Source organism: Antechinus flavipes, chromosome 3, assembly GCF_016432865.1.
Source record: "Antechinus flavipes isolate AdamAnt ecotype Samford, QLD, Australia chromosome 3, AdamAnt_v2, whole genome shotgun sequence".
NCBI lineage: Eukaryota > Metazoa > Chordata > Mammalia > Dasyuromorphia > Dasyuridae > Antechinus > Antechinus flavipes.
In genome coordinates, this window is record NC_067400.1 from 299021004 (window position 1) to 299044339 (window position 23336).

A 23336-nucleotide genomic window follows, 5' to 3' on the forward strand; every position below is an offset into this window, starting at 1 on the left:
ATGATTGTGTTCCCAGTAAAATTTTTGGTGTGCTGTTTTCTTAGCCTATTATTATTTCCAAAATGGCAAAGTAGGGGGGAAGAGCTAGCAAATTTAGATGGTATTTTATAGAAATGGAATTTTTATTTATATGCAGTCTGGCATGGGTATAAAAAAGATTTTTTTTGAGAATTTAGGATTTCTCCCCTTCTTCATAGGAAGCATAACAAACCTTGGTAAAAAATTAAGGAACTTCCAGGGATTATTCTTGGGTTAGTAGACTACTAAGCATTTACAAATATTCTAAGTATGTAATGACGAATGGGAGCCTAGATGATCTGAGTTCAGATCATGCTCTCATTCTTACTAGTTGTTTGTCCCTGGATAAGTCACCTAACCTCCCTTGAGTTCAGTAAACTTTCTTTTAAGACCAACTAACTTACAGACTTGTTTTCTGAGAAATTCTCCTCCTGACAAAAATCACAGCTTTTTGGAATTTTGACTTGATATCCAGCTCAGATATCTAACTTGGATGTATATTGTTAGATTCATTGTGCTTAAGTATATTTACTTATTAAGTTAGGAAAGCTAAGTCACCTTTGAGAAACATTTTTCAACAAAAATTAAATAAAAAAGACTTTCTGCTCTATCCTTATCTATCCAAAGATTCTCATTCCCCTAGTTTTCCAATCAATGAGACTATACATGATTTTGTGGTTAATTGCTTTTGCAACTGTCTATTCTTTGACAAATAAATTCATTTAGGCATTGATTTAGTACTTACATGTACACAGCATTATTTTGAGTGCCATAGTGGGTATAAGACTAGCAATAAAATCTGCTTTAATCTTACAGAGTTATAGTTTTAAAAACTGATGAGATTGTACTTTCTTGAAGCTCTTACTTAAGTTACTAATTTAAAAACTGGAATAATTAATGTCCAATGGGTATTTACTTAAAAAAAAAAAAAGGAATGGAAGTAGTGCCTAAGTAATTGAGTGGGGGGAAAAGTCAGGCCATCTGATTTATGGTGTTCAATTTTAATCAAGTACAATTTAGAGACTTTTTTTAGAGAAAAACTGAACTTCAGTTTAATTTGGTGATGTTAACAGTTTACTACTTTTAGAACTAAACAATAGTATTAAGAAGAAGAGATCCTAACTAATTAAGATAGTTGATTTTGATGGAGAGGTATGTTGCTTTGGGACATTTCCTCTTTAAAAAGAATCATTAGAGTACTGTATATACAGGTTATTCTTTTTCTTTTCATTTGTGGCACCTTTTGTCCCTATGAAATTTGTAAAGCATTAATGACATTAAAACTAAATACATTTATTAAATGTTACATATATGTAGGCAGCATGTTAATAAGTGCCTTGTATTGAGTAAGTATTTGAAACTCCTGGAACCAAGGTTGAAGAAATAAGAGAGGGGAAAAAAATCTGACAAATGGAGGAGAGATAAATGGGCAATGTGAATGCGAAATGAATGTAAAATGTGAAAAATGAGTGAATATCATTTTTGTCTCTGCCCCAAAGATAGTATTTTGTACACAATAAGTATTTAACAAATACTTATTGTATTGAAATAAAACAAAACAAAACACCATGAGCAAAGTAAGAGGATGATTGATAAATTTAGTAAAAATAGGCTCAAAATCTGAAAAATCTTAAATTATTAAACTTTTTATTTTATAGTCAGTAGATACTGAGAATCAGCCCCTGAAAAAAATGTAACACAATGTCCATGTGTATTTTAGATAAGTTAATGTTTCTTTACCTATCAGAATGGCATCTCATTTCTTCCTTTTCTAAAAAAAAATTATTTTTAATACACATTGCTTTATGAATCATGTTGGGAGAGAATAATCAGAACAAAAGGGAAAAAACTATGGGAGAGGGGAAAAAAATCAGAAAAAAGAAGTGATCTTAGCATGTGTTGATTGACGTTCAGTCTTCTTAGTTCTGTTTCTGGTCGCAGATGGCATTTTTTATTCCACATTTTATTGAGATTGCTTTGGATCACTGAAAAGAACCAAATCTTTGATCATTGTACATTCTTCTTGTTGTGTACAATGAGCTTGTTTTGCTTAGTATCAGTTCATGAAAATATTTCCAGGCCTTTCTAAAATCTGTTTATCGATGTAGAGGGCTGGAACTCTGGAGAAGTATACTTAAAACAAGGTGTTAACTCAGTGGAATTGATAAGCTAATAAACAATCATTTTTGATAGAATAATAAGATTCCATATACCTCAGCTTATTCAGCCATTCCACAATTGACGAGCATCTACTCATTTTCCAAATCTTTGTTACTACTCTTTTTGTAGTAACATTTTGCATATGTGGGATTTTTTCCCTCCTAGTTTCTCATTTATTGCACCAAATGTCCATCCATTTCAGGAATAACATCATCTGGAGAAGCTTGTCTAGCTAGGTAGCTCATATTGTTGTCATTGTTGTCAGTTCACTTGTGTCTGATTCTTTGTGATGCCATTTGAGAAGAAGGGTCCTTGGGAACAGGTCACAAAAATTATCTGATCTTCATTTTTTATATGCTTTATTATGCACTCATACCATGAAAGGGAGACCATAAGATCTGTTCCTTTTGATTTCTAGTTTTATTTAAGTAGATAATCACAGCAGTGTATGTATATACGTATTTTCTTTCCAGTTATGGTCCCTTGTTATTAGGGTTTTTTTTTTTGTTTGTTTGTTTGTTTTTTTGTTTTTTTGGGGGGAGGTTTGGTCCAGAGAACCAGTGATTTCATCATTGTAGGAACCTCTTCAAATATGCAGCCTTTACCTTTAATGGCTATTATCTAAGCTGTGCATATGTAATGTATATATTTTAAAAGTTGCTTAAGGCAATGAGAGGTTATGATTTGTGTGTGACTGTATAAATAATATGTATCAGAAAAGAGAACTTGCCCCACCTATCTTATTGTTCTTTGTCTTTGTTTTCTTTCTTTATTATTATTATTAAAGCTTTTTATTTATTCAACATTGACCCTCGCGAAACCTTCTGTTCCAACTTTTCCTTTCCTTCCCCTCACCCCCTTCCCTAGATGGCAGGTAGTCCCATACATGTTAAATATGTTAAAGTGTATGTTAAATACAATATATGTGTACATATTTATAGTTATCTTGCTGCACAAGAAAAATCGGATTTAGAAAGAAAGTTTAAAAAAAAAAAAAACCTGAGAAAGAAAGCAAAAATGCAAGCAAACTTGTCTTCATTTTCAAAGAGAAACGGCATCACAGATGATGTCTTGACTCTCAAGTAAATTGGATTTAAGTGAGGAGAGCTATGGAGAGTGGGCAAAGTAGTCAGCCTCATTCTCTCTTTCTGAGTCAGAGAGATCTAGTGGTAAGACAACAAACTGACTGATAATGGTTCAGGATACAGTGGATGTCTTTGGCTCTTTAGTGCCTGCACAAGTGCTAAGTGCTCCCCAGCACCTGCTTTAACTGCTTTCATAGCTGTTGGAAAAGTTTGTTCCCAAACACTCATTCTATTTTGGAAAGTTCTAATGTGTTTGGAGCAAACATCCCCCGAATTCATTGACAATTTTGAGATCAATTGGTTACCTTCAACCAGGGCTACCCCTTCTTCTGAGAAGGTTTACCAGTGTGTCAAAATTGCACATATTACAACTTCTTGGAGTCAAAAATGAGATTTGGATGAAGATGGAGCCAGGGATGCATGAGTAACCCCCACACCAGAAGTCCTAGTTCTCCCCATGTCTTACCTGTCCCAAAGCCAATCTTCCTTTCTTTCTAGATAAGTTAACCACAGGAATAATTGATTTATGGATTTCAAACATCAATTGTTTAGTGATGTTCAGCAAAATGACTTTATGATCCGTGAGGGTTGTGAGTATGTGTCAGACACTGTGCTAGGTACTGGGGTTAAAAAGGAAACAAGAATATGATCACTTTGCTTAAAAAGCCTAAGTTCTTCTGGAGAATGGTGTGTGTGTGTGTGTGTGTGTGTGTGTGTAGATAACAAAATAAATTTGTAATAAGTGGGGAAAGGGAGATACATTAGCAGATGGGAGTATCAAAGAAGAAGGACCTTTGTGTTAAGTGATAACAAGAAAGGATACTAAGGATTCTAACAAGAAGAGGTGCAGAGGGAGTAGTACTTTTCAGGCTTGGTGGATGACAAGCTTATGAAACACCTGGAGATGGAAAGCGCAGAGATAGGAGAAAGATTGATATGAGGGAAATGGCAAGAAGGATGATTGGGCTAGACCAAAGAGTATGTGAAAGAGAGGCTGAGAAAAATTATGATCAGGTTGTAAAGGTATTTAAAGAATAAATTGAGGGGTTTTAGCCATGAGAATTGTTGAGCAATTATATTGTTGTGATCATATCTTTGCTTTAGAAATATCATTTTAGATACTGTGTAGTGAATGGATTGGAAGGGGAGTAACTTAAAGGAGACCAGTTGTGAAGATATTGTTGCAATACAAATGAAAGCGTTGCTCAGGGCCTAGAGTAGGATTGGAGCCATATGGATGGGAAAAAGAGTATGGTTGCAGGGGATGTTGTAATAGCTGGCATTTATGTAGCACCTTAAGATTGCAATGTGTTTAAAAATATTATCCCTTTTTATCTTCACAACAATGTAAGAACTATTGTTATCCTCATTTTACTGAAGATGAAACAGGTAGACTGGTTAAGTGAGTTACCGTGGGTCACCTAACTACTGAGTATCTGAGGCACTTTTGAATTCAGATCTTCATAACTCCAGGTCCAGTGCATTATCCACTGCCCCTTTCTTGGCAACTGATTATAAATGGAAGATGCAGAAGGATGACTTCTTGCTCTCATCAAAACTGCATTTCTTTCTCTGTAACTTCTTATCCTTCTCAGTTCTTTCTCCCTCCTTTCTCATGGAATTCAGTACTTGTATTACAGCCTCCTTTCCCAACAATGTGCTACTCATGAACTTAGCTCCCAACCTTTTTCCATACTACTAATGGACTTGAGCATAGAATTGCTGTTACTTCAAACTCTCTGCCTTCATGGCTTCTGTTACTTTATTCTCAAAAGCTACTCCTTCACTCCCTCTTAGATGTACATAGAGACAGTCATAGTTTTGATCTGGCTGTTACCTGTAGAAGTTATACTTTCATAATCAAAAATTCTGGAAATCCTTTATTTAGCTAGAAGTCCATCTCATTCCTTCTCATCCTATAACTCTCTTCTGATCTGCTATTTTTCTTCATGGTAACTTTCCACCCTTCAGAACTCATTTACAACATTCCCTTTGTGGTTTCTCTTTTTTCCTTCCCATTCTTGATCTTGTAGGACAATTCAATGTCATACTGTCCTCTAGTCTAGACTTTCTTGCCTCTTTGTTGTAGCATTTTCTATGCATTGCCCAAACCCTAATCTTTAGTTATTGCTATCATCTTTTTTTATCTTTCCTATTTACATCCAGCTAAACAGTGCTGGAGGAAGTCCCACAATTGTGCTCACTAGCTGGACTACAGATTTATGTCATCTTATTTTTACTGGGGCCTCTTCACCCCAGTAAGGTAATGCTTGTACCCTTCCTTATTTACTATCCTTATTGATTTCATTAAAAATTTATTGTGAACATAAAAATTATCAGCAAACAAATCAATATGTGATGAAGAATAAGAAACTTGTATAAGAAACTGTTAACTCTAGTCTTGTTTTACTTTTTTTTTTTTTTTTTTTTTGCTTTTCTGTCATTTAAAAGAAAGGAAGTAAAAATGTAGGAGCCATTTTTATTGCCAGCTAATTTAATTCTGCATGGATTTATTGAGTACCTAATTTTTACTACAGTATTGTGCATTGTGGAGGATGTAGAAGTATTCTATATGGTCCCTGGCCATGTTATACAGCTAGCAGTGTGATAAAGCAGAAATAACTAAGAGCCTGCAACTAACATCAGAGTCATAGAATAGTAATAATGAAAGGGGGCTTCAGAAATTACACAGTCCAACCCACTTGTGAATAGAATTCCCCTTTACAACCTCCCTACTGAAGTGTCATCAAGTCTCTTTTAATTCTTCAGGGAAAGGGAAACCACTTTTCAAACCATTTTGTTATACTGTAGAAGAACTTTTAAGCAGTAGGAAGTTTTTCTTTAATAAAACTTAAATCCACCTTTCTACAGCTCCAATTACTTATGAGCAAGTAATATAGCATAATGTTGTAATATATCTCAGCCTTCTGTTGCCAGCCAGAACAAGCCTAATTCCTTTCTCCCTGTGACAATTCTTCAGATAATTAAAATCAGCTAGCCTTTCTTCACAAATCTTTTCTGAGGTGGTAACATCTGTAAGCCCTCATGGGATATCACTTCCACTTCTTTTGCCATTCTGGCTACTAACCTTAGAACATATTACAGGTTGTCAATGTTCTTTCTAAAATAGGACTTCCAAATCAGATATTCCAGATATCACTCCAGGAAAGAGCACAGAATGATTGGTACCTTTTGTTTTGGATGTTATGCTTCTCTTAATGGAGTCCACTTATGTTAGTTTTTATGCTGTTAATTCGTTTTGAACTTATAGCTAATAAAACTTTTAAATTTTTTCTATATGAACTGTTTTGTATTATGTCTTCATTTCTAATTCTTTAGTTTGTGCAGTTGGATTTTTAAGCCTATATGTAAAATTTTACATTTATCTCTAAATTTCTAAATTTCATATTACCATTTTTGAAGTGGACAACCAGTTTAAACAAACAAATGAAACAGAATCATAAAAACGTGTTAAATTGAATGTAATGATGTGCCAAAATATACAGTGTAGCCATTTAAAGCTTTGAGTATTTAGGAAGGGAAAAATATTTCTTGTATGGAAATACAGGCTTGAAGCATTTGGAAGAATTTGGATAAGCAGAGAAGAGTAATGAAGGTGCTTCCATACAGGGAGAACAGAATGAATGAAGGTATGAAAATGGGAGTGAATATATTGTGGCTGAAGGATAAAGAAGCTTGGTTTGACAAAAGAAAAGGATCCTTGTTAGGGAGAAATAACAAATGAGTTTAAATAAATAATTGGGGGCCAGATTACATAGAATGTCATATAGTAGCTGTCTTGCCTACTTCAGCTGACAGATTCATCGAAGGAAGAATGCCTTTATGTTTTGACACATAGAGTTTAACTCCTTTAGGGCAGAGAATGCTTTCTCTCCTCTTTTTTCCCTCTACCTCATTTTGCCCCTCCTTCATCCTTCTCTTGACTCCTTCCTCCCTTCTCCTTTTTTTTTTTTTCCTCTGTATATATACTACCTAACCCAGTACTTTGCAGCATTTGTCAAACTGAATTTGAATTGTTGAGGTTTAATAATGATAATCTTTTTGGCAAGGGAATTAATTGTCATGTGGAAAAACTGACTTGTAGAAGGCAAAGAGTCACCTTTTCATTAATTTAGGAAGAGAAATGTAGGGATTCATAATGAAACAAAATGAAATCTTCGGGCAAGATAAAATGTGGGCACCTGAACACCTGTAGATGTGCACTAGATACAAGTTATCCTGGACCTGGTAATTGATTTCTTTATATATATGAATTTTAACTTCCTTGCAACACCTATATTTTCTTTGCACTGAATTCTCTTCCTGTTTCTGTACCTGTAATGAGATTATGGAGTGGCATTCTACTATCAGCAGTGTATTCTGTCCTCTAAGGTTTAAATATCAATTTCTGCAGTTGTTGACCTTAAAAATAAGTATTCCTCAGTTACATAACACTGTGGGAGAAGGACTGCTAGTACAAGTACATTCTTCTCTGAACAGTGGGTGCCTCGTTAGTATTCATGAGAAGATTTCCTGATAGCATCTTAACCAAGCTAAGGTTTCAACTCTAAGAGCTGCCTCTGTACCATCTAGAGCTAGTTGGCTAACACTCTTTGCATGAAGATTATGGCTGAATTGCATTTGAAAGGAGAACATCATTTCACTGAATGAGAAATTTTTCATCTACGCTATCTATAGTTTGGAAGTCAATAGAATTACAATAAAGAATAACATTTAGCACTTTCCAGGGCGTTTATCTCCAAAGACCTTTTTTACTTATTCTAATTGAATTATGCTGCTACATATTATGTGACAAAAGTACTTACTTTCCCAATCTGGGGTCACCAATGTTTTATTTTTTGGATGTCTCTGTATACACATTTTGTTGTCTTGTGATAGAACATAATCTTGTAAGCCATTTATTCTAGAAGATGTAGAGTGATGAACACTATTGGCAAGTTTTCTGAGATACTGCTTCTGGAGATGCTTTTACCTGCTGCAAGTCATCGTGATGTAACACTTGCCAATGTGATATGATACAGTGATATAATACAATATAACAAAATTACCAGGTGCCTGATGGTGTGTGCAGAGTGCTATACCAATGGCCGGGGAAATATTAAGATTGTAAGACATCATCTCTTCTCTTTACTAGACTGAACACTCTATCAATGGAATGTAAGCTCTTCAAAAGTAGGGATTAATTTCACTTGTTTGTTTTTGTCCTTCCATTGCTTAGAACAGTGCCTGACATATTGTAAATACTTAAATTTATTGCTTATTTGATCTTATCCTTAAGGAGTTCATGTTCTGTAGGAGAATAAGATAGCATGGATAAATATGCTGTGCAATATTTATCTTATTTAGTGAGCGCATTCAAGGTTTATAAGAGTAAGAATTGACAGGATACAAAATCTGAGCAGGTAGGTAGGAAGAGAATCAGGGGAGGTTTCCTGAAAACACTTTCTGCATCAGTTCAATAAACACTGAGCAAAGTGCAAAGTTTCCTGAATTCCAGGAAAGACCCAAATCTACGAAACTTTGCATGGCAAAAGATAAACTGATAAAGATGCTGTGTTACCATAGTTATCCTGAATCTGGCCCTTCTCTACAGCCTAAAGGAAAACTTTTAAAATTAGATTATACTCAGTCAAATACAAGACTTGTTTTAATGGTTGGTTAGGGTAGGCAGTTACAGTCTGTCTGTACATTTGTGGATTGAATGAAGGGAAGTGGTGGTGCTAGGAGGCCTGAGTTTTCTTCTACAAAAAAAAAAAAAATTTCCTTTTTTATTTGTTCATTAATGCTCTAGGTTCCCCAGGAGTTGATAAGCAAGTCTTATTGGAGTAGTAATACATTTTGTTACATTTACTGGGATTTGTAAATGACCTCTATAATAGCATTTCCTGAGATTACTTGATAGGGAAGGTGCTGGGAAATGGAAAGTGGGGAAAAAGCAAAATAAATAAATAAATAAACTAACAAACTTGGGAATCTTGGAGGCTGTGAAAAATGGCTTAATAAATTTCCTAAAAGGCATTTCCTGACTATACTAGTGTTAAAATGAAGATAAACCAAGAGTCTACTTTGCTAAACTGTTGGAATCTTTACAAACTGCTAACTCATTAGAGTTGATAGATTATTGATCTGCTCTTACAAGAAGATGTTTTGGGCCAGCACCTGAAACAAGGTACTAAGTAGAACTAATTGATACAACTCTTGTGTTTGCACCTTTACTCATTGGAGTTCACACGTTTGGGAAATTTCAGGGTTTAGTATGAGATATCTGAAAATCACACCTCCTTTGAAGCTCTTAGGGCCAGAGAGCACTATGGGAGAAAATCCATAATCCCTCTCTCTTGTATCCCACAATTACTCTCTCTCATATAAAAGAAAGAGACAGAGGCTCTCGGACAGATTTCACCAGAATTACATGAAGAGTGGAGCTGGCTGGAGGCAGAGGCTGAAGGACAAAACCTTTGCATTTAGAGACATTTGGAGGAGAAGTTCTGGCCCAAAACATCTTCTTGTAAGATCAGATCAATAATCTATCAACTCTAATGAGTTAGCAGTTTGTCAAGATTCCAACACCAAACCATCATATTCATGAAGATCATGCACCATTGGTTTTTTTTTTAATTTTTATTTAATAATTACTTTATATTGACACTCATTTCTGTTCCGATTTTTTTTCCCTCCCTCCCTCCACCCCCTCCCCTAGATGGCAAGCAGTCCTTTATATGTTGGATATGTTGCAGTATATCCTAGATACAATATATGTTTGCAGAACCGAACAGTTCTCTTGTTGCATAGGGAGAATTGGATTCAGAAGGTATAAATAACCCGGGAAGAAAAACAAAAATGCAGATAGTTCACATTCGTTTCCCAGTGTTCTTTCTTTGGGTGTAGCTGCTTTTGTCCATCGTTTATCAATTGAAACTCAGGTCTCTTTGTCAAAGAAATCCACTTCCATCAAAATATGTCCTCATACAATATCGTTGTTGAAGTGTATAATGATCTCCTGGTTCTGCTCATTTCACTTAGCATCAGTTCATGTAAGTCTCGCCAGTCCTCTCTGTATTCATCCTGCTGGTCATTTCTTACAGAAGAATAATATTCCATAACATTCATATACCACAATTTACCCAGCCATTCTCCAATTGATGGGCATCCATTCATTTTCCAGTTTCTAGCCACTACAAACAGGGCTGCTACAAACATTTCGGCACATACAGGTCCCTTTCCCTTCTTTAGTATTTCTTTGGGATATAAGCCCAATAGAAACACTGCTGGATCAAAGGGTATGCACAATTTGATAATTTTTTGGGCATAATTCCAGATTGCTCTCCAGAATGGTTGGATTTGTTCACAGCTCCACCAACAATGGATCATGCACCATTGTTACGGTGGAGGCATATAAGCCATAATTTTGAAAGAATAGGTTTTACTCATGAGACATGGTGCTGCTTTAATTTTTTTTCTTTCTTAACATGTTGCATTTTTCAGGCATGTTGTATTCATTGCTCATTACTAAATTGACTTTTGCAAACATAATCCAGTGAAATGGACCTTTCATTTCTATTAAATTGTATAAAAATATACATATAAGATCATAGATTTACATCTGAGACATCTAATCAAATTCACTTTACAGATGAGGAAATTGAAATTCAGAGAGATGAATTTAGTTGCTAATGGACCACACGTAGGAAATAGCAGAGTTGGAATTTAAACCGTTAACTTTTGACATCAAACTGAGTGTTGTTCACATTGCAACACACTGATTTATCTTATTTTAAAAATGACAATTATGAACTAATTGTTTGGACAGGGAAATGAGGGCATGATAAAGTATTTGATAAGTAATTATAATTGACAATATCCTCAGTGTTGTAAGTTGACAATAGTAATAAAAGTGATCAGAGCTTTAAAAAAAACTAAAATGCTTTATATTATTCATTTGATAAAATCATGACTTTCAGTTCTAAATCTTTACATTTGAATGTCTAAATAAAGTTCTTAAACAAGATAACTAAAGTAGCCTGATCATCATTAACACATGATGGAGAGATTACTCTGGAAATATCCATTAATCTATGTGAAATTACAATTTTAAGTAGAAACATGGTCCTTTAAGTAAACAGAGCACTTTAGTCATTTTATACACTTAGCTTAATTAGCAACTTCTCAAGTATAAGAAATTAATTATATTTGATAATGTCATTTTGTAGGATAAGTAAAACAAAGTTAAATTTTTTGTCATAAATATAATTTGTATTTAATTTGGTATTAAAAGTAGTTCTGGACTTTAATTTTCTTTCTCTTATCTTTACACGTACCGTTCTCTTTTGAACTTATTATTCATTTTCCTTTCTATTTATGAATTATCTTGAAATGCCCCCCTGTCTTTGTCTGTCTATCTGTCTCTCTTTCTCTCTCTGTGTCTCTGTCTCTGTCTCTCTCTGTCTGTCTCTCTCATAGAAATGAGGGTGTGGAGGGGAGACAGAAAGAGACAAAGAAACAAAGAGAGACGACTCTGTCCTCAGTTTCTTCTTCTGTAAGACGGAGAAGGTAATAATTGTACTTACCTCTGTAGGTTATTTTGAGGATAAAATGGAATAATATTTGTAAAGCACTTTGAAAACCTTAAAATTTTTCCTATTTTTGCCTTGGTTTCCTCTACTGTAAAATAGGGATAATATTTGTAAAGTGCTTAGCATTTGCCTGGTACATAATAGGTATGTTTATATATTATTACCAGCAGCATGCTTTGAAGAAATGTGAGCTTAAGTTGCCATTAGACCATACAAATTGATATTGGAAGCTAATAGATGGAAATCTTGCCCTATGAGAAGTCGAGTAGAGAGATACATTTGCTAGTTTCCTGCATACAGATGACCATTGAGGTAATGGGAGTTAATGAGATGACCAAATAGAAAAAAGAGGAGAGGATGAAGGATAGAATATTAAGTAATACCCGTGGTCAAAAAGTGGAAAAATTATGAGGAACCAGAAGAAGAGTAGATGACCAGAGAGAACTATGAGAGTTCAGTATCATAGAAGTCAAAAGAAAAGTAGGTATCTAAATGCCCTTTATTGGGTATATTTTGACATTAGGGATGTATATATTTGGCGGTAAAGTTTTCCAGACATAGAACAAGGCATGAACAAAAGCATAGAGTCAAAGAAAAAAAGAACGTATTGAGAAGATTCTGGGTTGAAAGTTCTATGTGCCTGAATTATGTTTATGTAAAGGGGAAATAATGTAGAATAAGGCAGGAAACAAAAAAGGAAGTTAGGGCCAATTAACAGGAAAAATAGAATTGGGTCCTTGAATATTAAACTAAGCAGTTTGAATTATATGCAAGGTTCATAGAATATATTTGAGGAGGTGAGTAACAGATTAATAGTTCTGTTTTAAGAAAATTGATTGGGTCAATGGCCTGTAGAGTAGGTAGTAATGGCAAGAATTAGAAGGGATTAGGACACTTAAGGACCTTGAATTAGGTAGCAGTGGGACTATAATAGAAAGGTAGCAGGTATTAGAGATACTACCAAGAGTAATGAAGAGAATTCTTGAGCTAATCAGACATGGAAAAAAGAGAGACCTTGGGGAGTGAAAGATATATCTGCTAACAGAGACAAGGAAGCTTTGGGAAGTTACTTAGTATATATTATCCTTTAATTTTATTTTAAAGCTAAACTAAGAATCGCAACATTCAGTTCTAGTTAGTGATAACAATATCAAGAATATGTTTGCTCTGAACATAAGAGGATTAAAGAGAACTTCTGCATTGCTTTATAAATGGGATAGATTTTTGAAATTGTAAAAAGCAGATTTTTAATATTATTGAATCTTTTTCTTCCATTGTCTTCTAGGACAGTGTGTGTTTTCCCAACCTGATGTATGTTTGTGTGTGTGTGCGTGCGTGTGTGCGCACACATACATACATACATACTATATTCTAATATATATACTAATTTACTGTCTGGGTATAGATACTTCTGAAATAATATGAAATGTTATTCTCATAATAATCCCCAACAAATCCCATTTGCCTTTCAACCATTACATGTCAAAGATATCTGTGGAAAGAAAAAATGTCTGCATATTTTTATTTGGAAAATTGGTATTAAAACTTAAACTCCACTGCCCAACACACAATAAAAATTATATTTGAAAATTACAGTGAACTTTCTAATTTTTCATCAAGGAGGAACCTGCTTTTTTTTTTTTTTTTTTTTTTTTCCCCAGAGCTTGTTTGTGGGTATTTGATAGTTATGCATAGACAGTGTGGAAAAAGTGGGTAGAATGGAATGCTGCCTCACTTATGTCATTGCTAGAGATATTCAGCAGAAGTTATGGGCTGTGGAAGTAGCATTTAGAGATATTTTTCAGACAAACACAGAAATGATTTGCCTTCTAAGTAACAATGTTAGCACCCATTTTAGAGTGCATTGGCCTACTTTAAGGTAGTAATTAAAAAAAAATAAATCTATATTGAAGTAATTTTTGATTAATTCATAACAAAGATTCTCAATAACAATAATGTTATTAGATTATTTGGAATGTTGAGTCAGCTACAGTCAGGTCTTTGGGATATTTTCTTTTACAGAGCTGATAAATTTTGTGAGCTTACAAGCTTACAAGATTGTAATATATAAATTATAATTCAGTTCATGAATTATGGAAATCAATTGTATATATTTATTGGGCAGTTCCCTTATTTTATTAATAAGCTATATATATATATATATATCAGTGAGTGTATACAAAATAAGCTTGCCTTGTTGTCATTTTTGAAACATCTTGTTTGCTAGTAAGTTCTGAAGTTACCCAGTGGAAGAAAGGAAATATGTATTAGCTTAATTTGGCCGAGTAGATATGGGTTTTATTGTGACCTTTGGTTTTATTTAATCCAATAAATCCCAGAGTGAGTAGGTTAGTTTATTTAGGCATTAGAATATTAATTGGCTTAAAGTTCAAGTGACTAAACTAATTTAATCAAATTTTCTTTTGATTGCTCCTCTCTTCTCAATCCTTTACCATAGGTCACAGTAATGAAAGGCAGTAATAGAAATAAGGATCATTCAGCAGAAGGGGAAGGAACTGGAAAACGACCAAAGAGGAAGTGTCTTCAGTGGCATCCATTACTAGCAAAGAAACTTCTTGACTTTTCTGAAGAGGAGGAAGAGGAGGAAGAAGAAGAAGATATTGATAAGGTAATTCTGTCATTTGATGACGGTATTAGAAATTTATTGAGTTGATTATTAAAACACTTTATAGTCATTCTTCCATTATACATAAGTTTTAATTCTTATTCTGCTCTGCCTCCTGAACTATCTTCAGAATATTAAAGGAATATATAACAAGAAAACAACAAAAATAGGAAGTTAATAATCAGTAACCAATTAAGCAAAATAAACTATGTAGAAGGGGAAAAATTACATCCAAAACTACTTGTAATGTATTCTAGAACCAAATAGACATGGTTGGGAAAATTTTCTGTATCATAGCTTTCCACTCCTTTGTATATGTAACATAGGTGCTATGTCCCCTTGTGTCGTCTTAATATATATGGATGTGTGTTGCAAGTTGCTTGTACAACAAATACAAGTGTATGGTAAGAAATCTGGCTATGTTTGTGGAAAGGAAGACAGCCGGAGTTCATTCCTATAGTACCAGAAAATGAGCTTCAGAGGGAGGGACAGGCCTTAAGAGCATTTTGAGGCTATTTATTCTTTTCTCTCCTCTCCAAGAGGGTCAAGGAAGTAGAATTATATTTTCCTGTTCCTACTTTAACATCTCAGACAAATGATTATGAATTTTAGGAATTCAGAAAGTAAATGACTTCCTTAATTTTTCCTAAGACAAAAAATAGGCAGAGATTTATGCTCATCGTGTTAGCTCCTCTCCATCAGAATGGGAAAGTTACACAAAAACTATCATGAATAGGAAATAGCAAGTAAACGTATTTAAATCCAAGCAAACAGAAATCAGAGAAGCTAAATAAATAAAACACACAAGAAAATAAACAAGTATTAATGTTTAGCTCTTTGAATAAGAATAAGATAAGCTCTTAAGAAGCCTGATCTCACTTACAAGAATTTTTTCTCTGAAGTTTTATGGAAACAAGTTGGAAATCAGTATTTTGAAGAGCTGGATTCCCTATCCATATGTGCAGCTTCAAGATTTTTTTTTCCTCCCTGGAATATATTCTATACACATCTCTCTTTCCTGAAGAGCCTTTTACTACAGCTTTGACCCTTACCCAGAGATACAACATTTCCTTGAGATTCTCTCCACCAATTAGTCACATTTCCTTTTCTTATACCAGTAGCATATGCTAACTGCCTCAGGCTACACAGAGGCTTGGTTACATGTAAATTCAAGGAAATTTTAGTTATTGATTCAGTATGCAGAATGTTCTGTGCACATTTTACAGTTAATTAAATGTAGAAATATGGTATATTTGAAATTGTGTTTTAAACATAAAAACATAATACATGCATGATACATGCATTCATGGATTAATTAAGCAGCATTCTATTCAACAGTGGCATCAAGGGATATCATATGAATGAGCTTCTCTATAAGAACAGTAGGGGTTTAGAGATATATGCCAAAGTTTCTTTTAGCAACTCATTTACAGACCTTTGTTTCTGTGAACCCTTCTTTTTTTTATAATAATAGATTTTTATTTTTCAAAATACATGGAAAGGTAGTTTACAACATTCACTCTTGCAAAACATTATGTTTCAAATTTTCCTCCCTCCTTACCCATCTCTTCATCCTTGGACAGCAAGGAATCCACTATAGGTTAAACATGCAATTCTAAACATTTCCACATTTATTATGCTGCACAAGAAAAATCAGATCCAAACGAGAAAAAATGAGAAAGGAAAAAAACCCAACAAACAAGCAAACAGCAACAACAAAAAAAAGGTGAAAAAATTATGTTGTGATCCATACTCAGTCCCCACAGTCTTCTCTCTGGATGCAGATGGCTTTCTCCATCACAAGCCTAATGGAATTGACCTGGATCATCTCATTATTGAAAAGAGCCACGTCCATCACAGTTGATCATCACATAATCTTCTTGTTGCTGTATACAATGTTCTCTTGGTTCTATTCACTTAACTTAGCATCAGTTTATCTAAGTCTTTCCAGGCCATTCTAAAATCATTCTGCTGATCATTTATGAACTCTTCTTAAAAAAATTTTCATGCTTACCCTATATTAACTCTTAAAGTAATAAATTAGATTCTTAGATTTATTATTTACCATTCCAGTAATTTGTTATTTAATTTTTTATAAAATTATCACTTTTAACTTTTGTAGGTTTACTCTCTTCCCTGCTCAATTCTGATAGTTTGGGACTTGGCAAAGGATAATCTTATAATTTAAATTTTTTTGTCATATTTAGTGACTTGGGAAAGGTGTTTACAATAATTTAAAATTTTTTGTCATATTTAATCTTATTCTTTTACTCTCTTAGTTTGCTTCATTGTAGACAGAAGGTCAGTATTTTTTTTTCTTTACCCTATTCTAGGGTATCTTCCATCTCCTTAATTATTTTCCTTTGGATTCCTTTCAACTTTTTCTTTTCTTTAAAAAGTGTGATATCACAAGTATACCATGATTATATTCAAGATTAAGATCTTTCTTTTGTTTTATATATACTTCCTAACAGTTTTGGACATTCATTCTGTAGACCCTTTGAGAAAGATATTGCGTTCATGTCTTCAAGAAAGAACTCCTAAATCCCCTTTATGGTTCCTATTTGAGATCTTAAAGCCCATTACAGTTATAGTTTGATTTCTTTTTCCTTGGTGAATATATTTCTTCATATTTCCTTAAATTTAAACTTAATTTACTACTTTCATCCCTCTCATATAGCCTTCGTGAATTCTTTTGCAAATGGCATTCATTCCACAACTATATTAAGTGCCTGTTATATGTGAGACACTGTGCTTGATGCTATCTGTGTTAAAAGGAAATAAGATAAGCTCTTAGCCCTCCAGAATTTTCTTATCTCAGTCATATATGTAAGACAGTATATAAATGAGTTGAATTATTTGAAATGTAAATATTTGTAGATAGTCAAAAGAAAAGGGAATTATGTATATAAAATCATAGGTCTAGAATTAGTCTTTATCATAGAGACCAATCTAATTTAGCCTGACACTCACACTAAGAGGTCTCGTACTAACATCAGAGTCAGGATTTGCTAGAACTCCTCACTGCAGATATATTGCTGCTTTTATAACTGGAGTGGTTATGGAAGGTTTCACAGAGGATAGAATCTGAGGAAAGGGTATTTAAGAAAGGGAAAGACTTTGAAAATCAGAGATGATCCAAGACAGTCCCAATAAACTTTGTCTAGAAAGTGCCATCTGCATCCAGAAAGAGAACTGTGGAGATTGAATGTAAATCAACACATGTTATGTTCATTTTTTTTTTCTGTGTTTGTATTCCAACATGATTCATAGAGAAATGTGTACTTTAGAAGTTAAGATACATGTTAAAAAAATTAGATGGGATGGGGGGAATCAGAGATGGAAGATGGCATTTTAGATTAAAAATCAGAGACATAAATAGAAAGATGAGCATAAAATGGTGTTCAGGGGTTTTAAAGTAAATGGAGTAGTAGGTTCATGGGAGAACAGCCATGCAAAACTAGAAAGGAAAGTTGGAGATAGATTTTTATCATCATTGTTATTTTATTTTCAATTCAGAATTTTCTTGCCATCCATTGAGAAAACAAGGCGAAGGGAGAGAAACCTGTGACAAATACTTGTAGACAAACAAAACATTCTCCTCATTTGCTCCTCATTTAGTCTGTACTGAGTCCATCACTTCTCCATCTGGAAGTGCTTATTATGTTCTATTGGGTCATGAGTGATTACATGGTATAGTGCAGGAGTCCTCAAACTTTTAAAATAGGGGGCCAGTTCACTGTCCCTGAGACTGTTGGAGGGCTGGACTATAGTAAAAACAAAAACTTTGTTTTGTGGGCCTTTAAATAAACTTCATAGCCCTGGATGAGGGGGATAATCGTCCTCAGCTGCTGCATCTGGCCCGCGGCTGTAGTTTGAGGACCCCTGATATAGTGGATAGATTGTGGGGGGCCTGGCTCCAAGAAGACTTAACTTCCTAAGTTCGAATCTGCCCCCAGATTCTTCTAGATTTGCTTACCTCAGTTTCCTTATCTGTAAAATGAGCTGAAGAAGGAATTGACAAACCACTCCAGCTTCTTTGCTAAAAACACTCCCAAAAGGTGTCACAAAAACAAATAAACACAACCACCACTATCAGGACTGGTATGGAATTATTATTGATCAGAGCTCCTATATCTTTCAAATTTGCTCGTCTTGACAATGTCATTGTTATTTTATCATAATGCTGGTTCTGCTCACTTCACTCTTTGTGAGTTTCTCTAAAGTTTCTCTAGAACTTCATTTCTTATAGCACAATAGTATTCTATCATATTCTTATATCACATTTTCCCTTAATTTTTCATTTCTTAATATCACCAAAACAGCTACTATAAATGTCTTTATGTATAACTATGAAAGTAAATTATTTAAATCTTTCAAGATTAGAATAGTGATTTTTTTTTAAACTCTAGGCAGTAGTCAATCATTAAGGATTTTGGAGCTTTGCAATGACACTATCAGAGCTGTTCTCAGGAGATTGTTCTGAATGTATGCAAGATGGATTGCAGATGGGAATGTTTGATGTAGAAGAGCTTGATTAGAAGGCTATTTCACTAGTCTAGTAGGTAATAAGGAACTCAAAAACTTGACTAGGGGCAATGAGAATAGAAAGGGAAAGGTATGAGAGTGAAGGACATTGCAGTGGGCTTTCTAAGAGACTTAATTTGAAGTTAATAAGTACAAGATTTAAATGAATCCTACTTTTTGAGCCTTTATAAATTCAATCCCATTAGATTTTTTATTTCAAAGGATCATAGGAACATAGATTTCATTTACTCTGAAGTACCCACCTTCAGTCACATTCTCTTTCTTTACTACTCAGAAGTTTTTTTTTTCTTTTTTGTGGACTTGAAGATTTAATTATAGCATTTTCTTCACTTTCTAAATCTTAAATTATCTCAGCACCAATTTCTGAGTAATTCCTCTATTGATACCTGGAGGCAGCCCCCTCCCATATAATCTAAATTTGCTTTTTAATATTTAAACAATGACATTTTCATAGATATTAAGTTTTAATTAAAATATTGCTGTTACTAATACAAAAAGGTGTATGGTTGTTACTATAATATATGAACATTTACAATGCCTGTAGAGTAAAATGATAACCATTTGCCTGGGCTGTGTCAAAACTGTTAAATAGATCTAAGAAATCTATGTTTCCTCTACTAATCTTATGGTATGTTATAGCACTTTAGTCCTTTAGTTATTATACTTTTTTTAAAAAAAGGGAAAGTCTGTAAATGATTTTCTTTGTCATTTTTGTGCTAATAGGTCCAACTTCTTGGAGCTGATGGCCTAGAGCACGATGTAGATGAGACCGAAGATGATGAATCTTCAGAGCAGCGAGCTCGTAGACCAATGAATGCATTTCTTTTATTTTGTAAACGCCATCGCTCCCTTGTTCGTCAGGAACATCCCCGGCTGGATAACCGTGGTGCTACCAAGATACTGGCTGATTGGTGGGCAGTTCTAGACCCAAAGGAAAAACAGAAATATACAGACATGGCCAAGGAGGTATGCATTATCCACAAAAGGGTTAGCAGCTATGATGACTATGAGCTACCATGACAATAACTTAAATAAGTATTTTTGTACTTTAAAAATTTTATTAGATATTGTAATTATTTTTTTTTTAATTTTTTTTTTTTTTTTAAGAACAAAGTGTCTTATTCTGCACTGGTAGGAGATATAGCATGGTTCTTTGGAGGAGATAGATAGCCTAGTTCATTACTGGTCCTCTAGAATCATGGATGGTCATGGTTGATTATAGTTCTTAAAGTTTTCATACTTGTTTATATTTCTAGTACTGTTATTAATTGTGTAAATTATTCTGATTAGGTTTTTTTCGTTCTTCATCAGTATGTAAAAGTATTCAGAATGGTTCTTTTTTTATAATACTGATGTGTTATAAAATTATTCTTCTATTTTTGCTCGCTTCCTTCAACATCAAATCATTTTTTCTTTTCTTTCCTTTCACAATTATTCGTTGTTGTTTTTTTTCCATTTATTTTCTTGAAGCACAATAGATAGTATTCTATCATGTTTCCACACATGATTTTCTCCAGCCATTTTCCATTTTATGAGTATGTCTTTAGTTTCCAGTTGGTTTTTTTTTGCCACCATAAAGAAAAACATTTAATTATTGAATTAGATATTTATTAAAGACTTACTCTGTGCTCAAAGTGAATCTCTAGCTGTGTGATTGTGATAAGAATATAAGAATCTTGCCTGTCTTAATTGGTCTCTTATTCTATAAAAATACTCAAAAATATGGCTGGAAGTTGCCATTGGCAACTAATTCCAAAGATGCTTTTCTTCATTGTAGATGTTATTACTATTGGAAGCATACATTTAAAAATCTTCTGCCATGAATTTAAGGAAGAAAACATCATTAGATTCTTTATCCCCTGTGAATTTGACCCTAGAGAAAATCAGCTGGATATTAGAAATAAATTACTGTGGCAGCAAAGCCATTTCAATGGAAGACTTTTCAGGAGCTATGATAGCTTGGCCTTGATTTACTCAAGTGAGGGCTTTGTAGAGTCACTCAATACAGTATATAACAAAGAGTATTGAATGGGAAATCAAGTGACATGCCTTTTAGGTCTCTTTTTGCCTTGTAAAACCTTGGGCAAGTAATTTATCCTTTCTAGATCTCAGTTTCTGTACGAAGAGTTGGGGTAGATTGAACATGACTATGTATAGAGCCAACTTGACTTATTTTCTGTAAAGTCTTACAACTTGAGAGTTTAAATTTACCCTTCCCTCTTTCAAAAAAAGAAAAAGAAATCATGTTAGAACAAGGTATATATATTTTATTTTGTGCATGTATATATAAAAAACCACTTTGTTTGAAATATTTCATATCAGCATTTGTAGGTGGGAAAATTATTCCAGAGACAGAATAATAATCTTTTTTGGCACGATGGCAATTTTTTTGTTTCTTAAAGAAACGATCTAGCTTTTGTTCACTAAATTGATTGAAAAAATAAATTTAATTCCTTTTATTGTGTATTTTGTAATCATGCCCTAAATAAAAGGAAGACAAAAATATTTAATAGCTAAATATGAATGGAAATAAATCTGATATGCTTTATTTAATGTTTCATCTCAGAGAAATAAGCCTTCGTTCATAAAAACAAACAAACAATTGTTTAACCTCTATGAGAAGCACAACCAGCAGGGGAGGAAATAGTGAGTTTCAAGTGACACATTTATTAGATAGCTCAGTGTGGGGAAAAATAATATTGTCAGGCTCTGTATTTTTATAAAGTTGTTAACAAGCTAACATGGAACATAAAAATTTCTCATAAATTGCTTAAGATTTTTGTATCTTGAATGAATTATTATTACTATAGTAGATATATAATTAATGGATCTAGAGGTTTATGTTATTGCATCTTTCTATTATTTTTGTTGCAATTATATTTAATAGTTATTGAAACCAGATTTGTTTGTTTTTTAATTGGAGAATTTTAAAGCTAAGTTTATTTAAAAAGATAGTTGATTTCTATTCTTTCAGCGGATGTCAAATAAAGTACTAAACAATAATACCTTTCCATTATGTAGACTTATCTGTTCATATTTAAGTCTATCCAGTAAACAAACAAAAAGAGTCCATTATTTGAAAAACTCATATTGAGCTCTGTTACACTTCTATAATTAAACACTTCAGTGTGTTGTTTGGATTGCTGAGTAGGGATAACATACAGCCTGTTCCAAACAGATTGTTTGCCTTTTCTTAAACACAGCTAATTTACAAACCCAATGGGTGGCCACTTTTAAAAGGAGGAAGTATTATTTTCATACAGGAAATTTGTGTCTAATTACTTAATTAGGTTCCCAATCTGACTGCTGAGACTTAATATTAAAGATAATGTGAGATAATACTAAAACAATTTTCCACTGTGATGCTATTATAATGAAATTTCTTAATTTGACAACCCACAGTTCTGTTAAATGGTAACCTTAAAATGCATGGTCAGTCACAGTTTTCCATTGTTTATAGTATTTTATAACTCATTCATTGTCTTGTTTCCTGTGGAAGGTATTTGGAAAATTCAAATATTTTAGAATCATTATGTAGTTGATTTCTAATTTGAAACTTTGACCTGTTTTCCCATAGAAGGTTTAGAGATCAAATTAAAAATATTCAATATTTCTATTAGTTCTTTGTGTGGTATAGCTTTATCACTCGTTATGTAGAATCTTTTTTCAGCTTTGAGGTAAAAAATCTATATTGTTAAAACACTACATTCCTTTAAGGATGTGTCTGTGTTTGAGGTGAATGTTTAAAATGTTGATTGTTTTATTGATATAATTTGTTTTTTACATCTATTAGATTTCCTCCTATATTCTTACTCTTTCCCTTCTAACAGAACCAATCATTATATAAAGTAATTTATGTAAAAAAAACAAAAAAAACAAAACAGAAATGAAAAGGAGAGAGAAATATACCAAATCCAGTTAATATATTAAAAATACCTACAATTATATGCCTACAGTTATATTTCCTACAAAGGAGAAAGAGTAAATATTTATATTCACTTCTCTTCTTTGGAGTCAAACTTTATAATTTCACAACATTCAGTTTTGATTATTTTGTAATTGTCATTTTTTCATTTATGTTGTTATCATAATTATTTATGTTGTTTTCTTTTCCTTCTTTCCGAATCAGTTCATGTAAGTCTTTCTGTGCTTCTCTATATCATATTTTTTTTTTTTAATAGCACATCGGCATTCCATTACATTTATATATCAGAGTTTCTTTAGCCATTCCTTTATCAAAGGATATCTGCTTAATTTTTAGGGTGTTTTTTGCCACAAAAAAGATCATATTTGGGCATATTAATC

The 23336-nt window shown here is 33.3% G+C and overlaps 1 protein-coding gene across 10 annotated transcripts in view; it reads left to right on the top strand.

The window, feature by feature from the left end:
* Nucleotides 1–23336, top strand: part of BBX (BBX high mobility group box domain containing) — a 358834-nt gene that overhangs the window by 193662 nt on the left and 141836 nt on the right. For all 10 annotated transcript variants that reach the window (XM_051985230.1, XM_051985235.1, XM_051985229.1 and 7 more), the window contains 2 exons: nucleotides 14316–14486; nucleotides 19755–19997. In XM_051985230.1, coding sequence (XP_051841190.1) covers nucleotides 14325–14486; nucleotides 19755–19997 — 405 coding nt within the window. In that variant the 5' untranslated portion in view covers nucleotides 14316–14324. The remainder of the gene's footprint in view (nucleotides 1–14315; nucleotides 14487–19754; nucleotides 19998–23336) is intronic.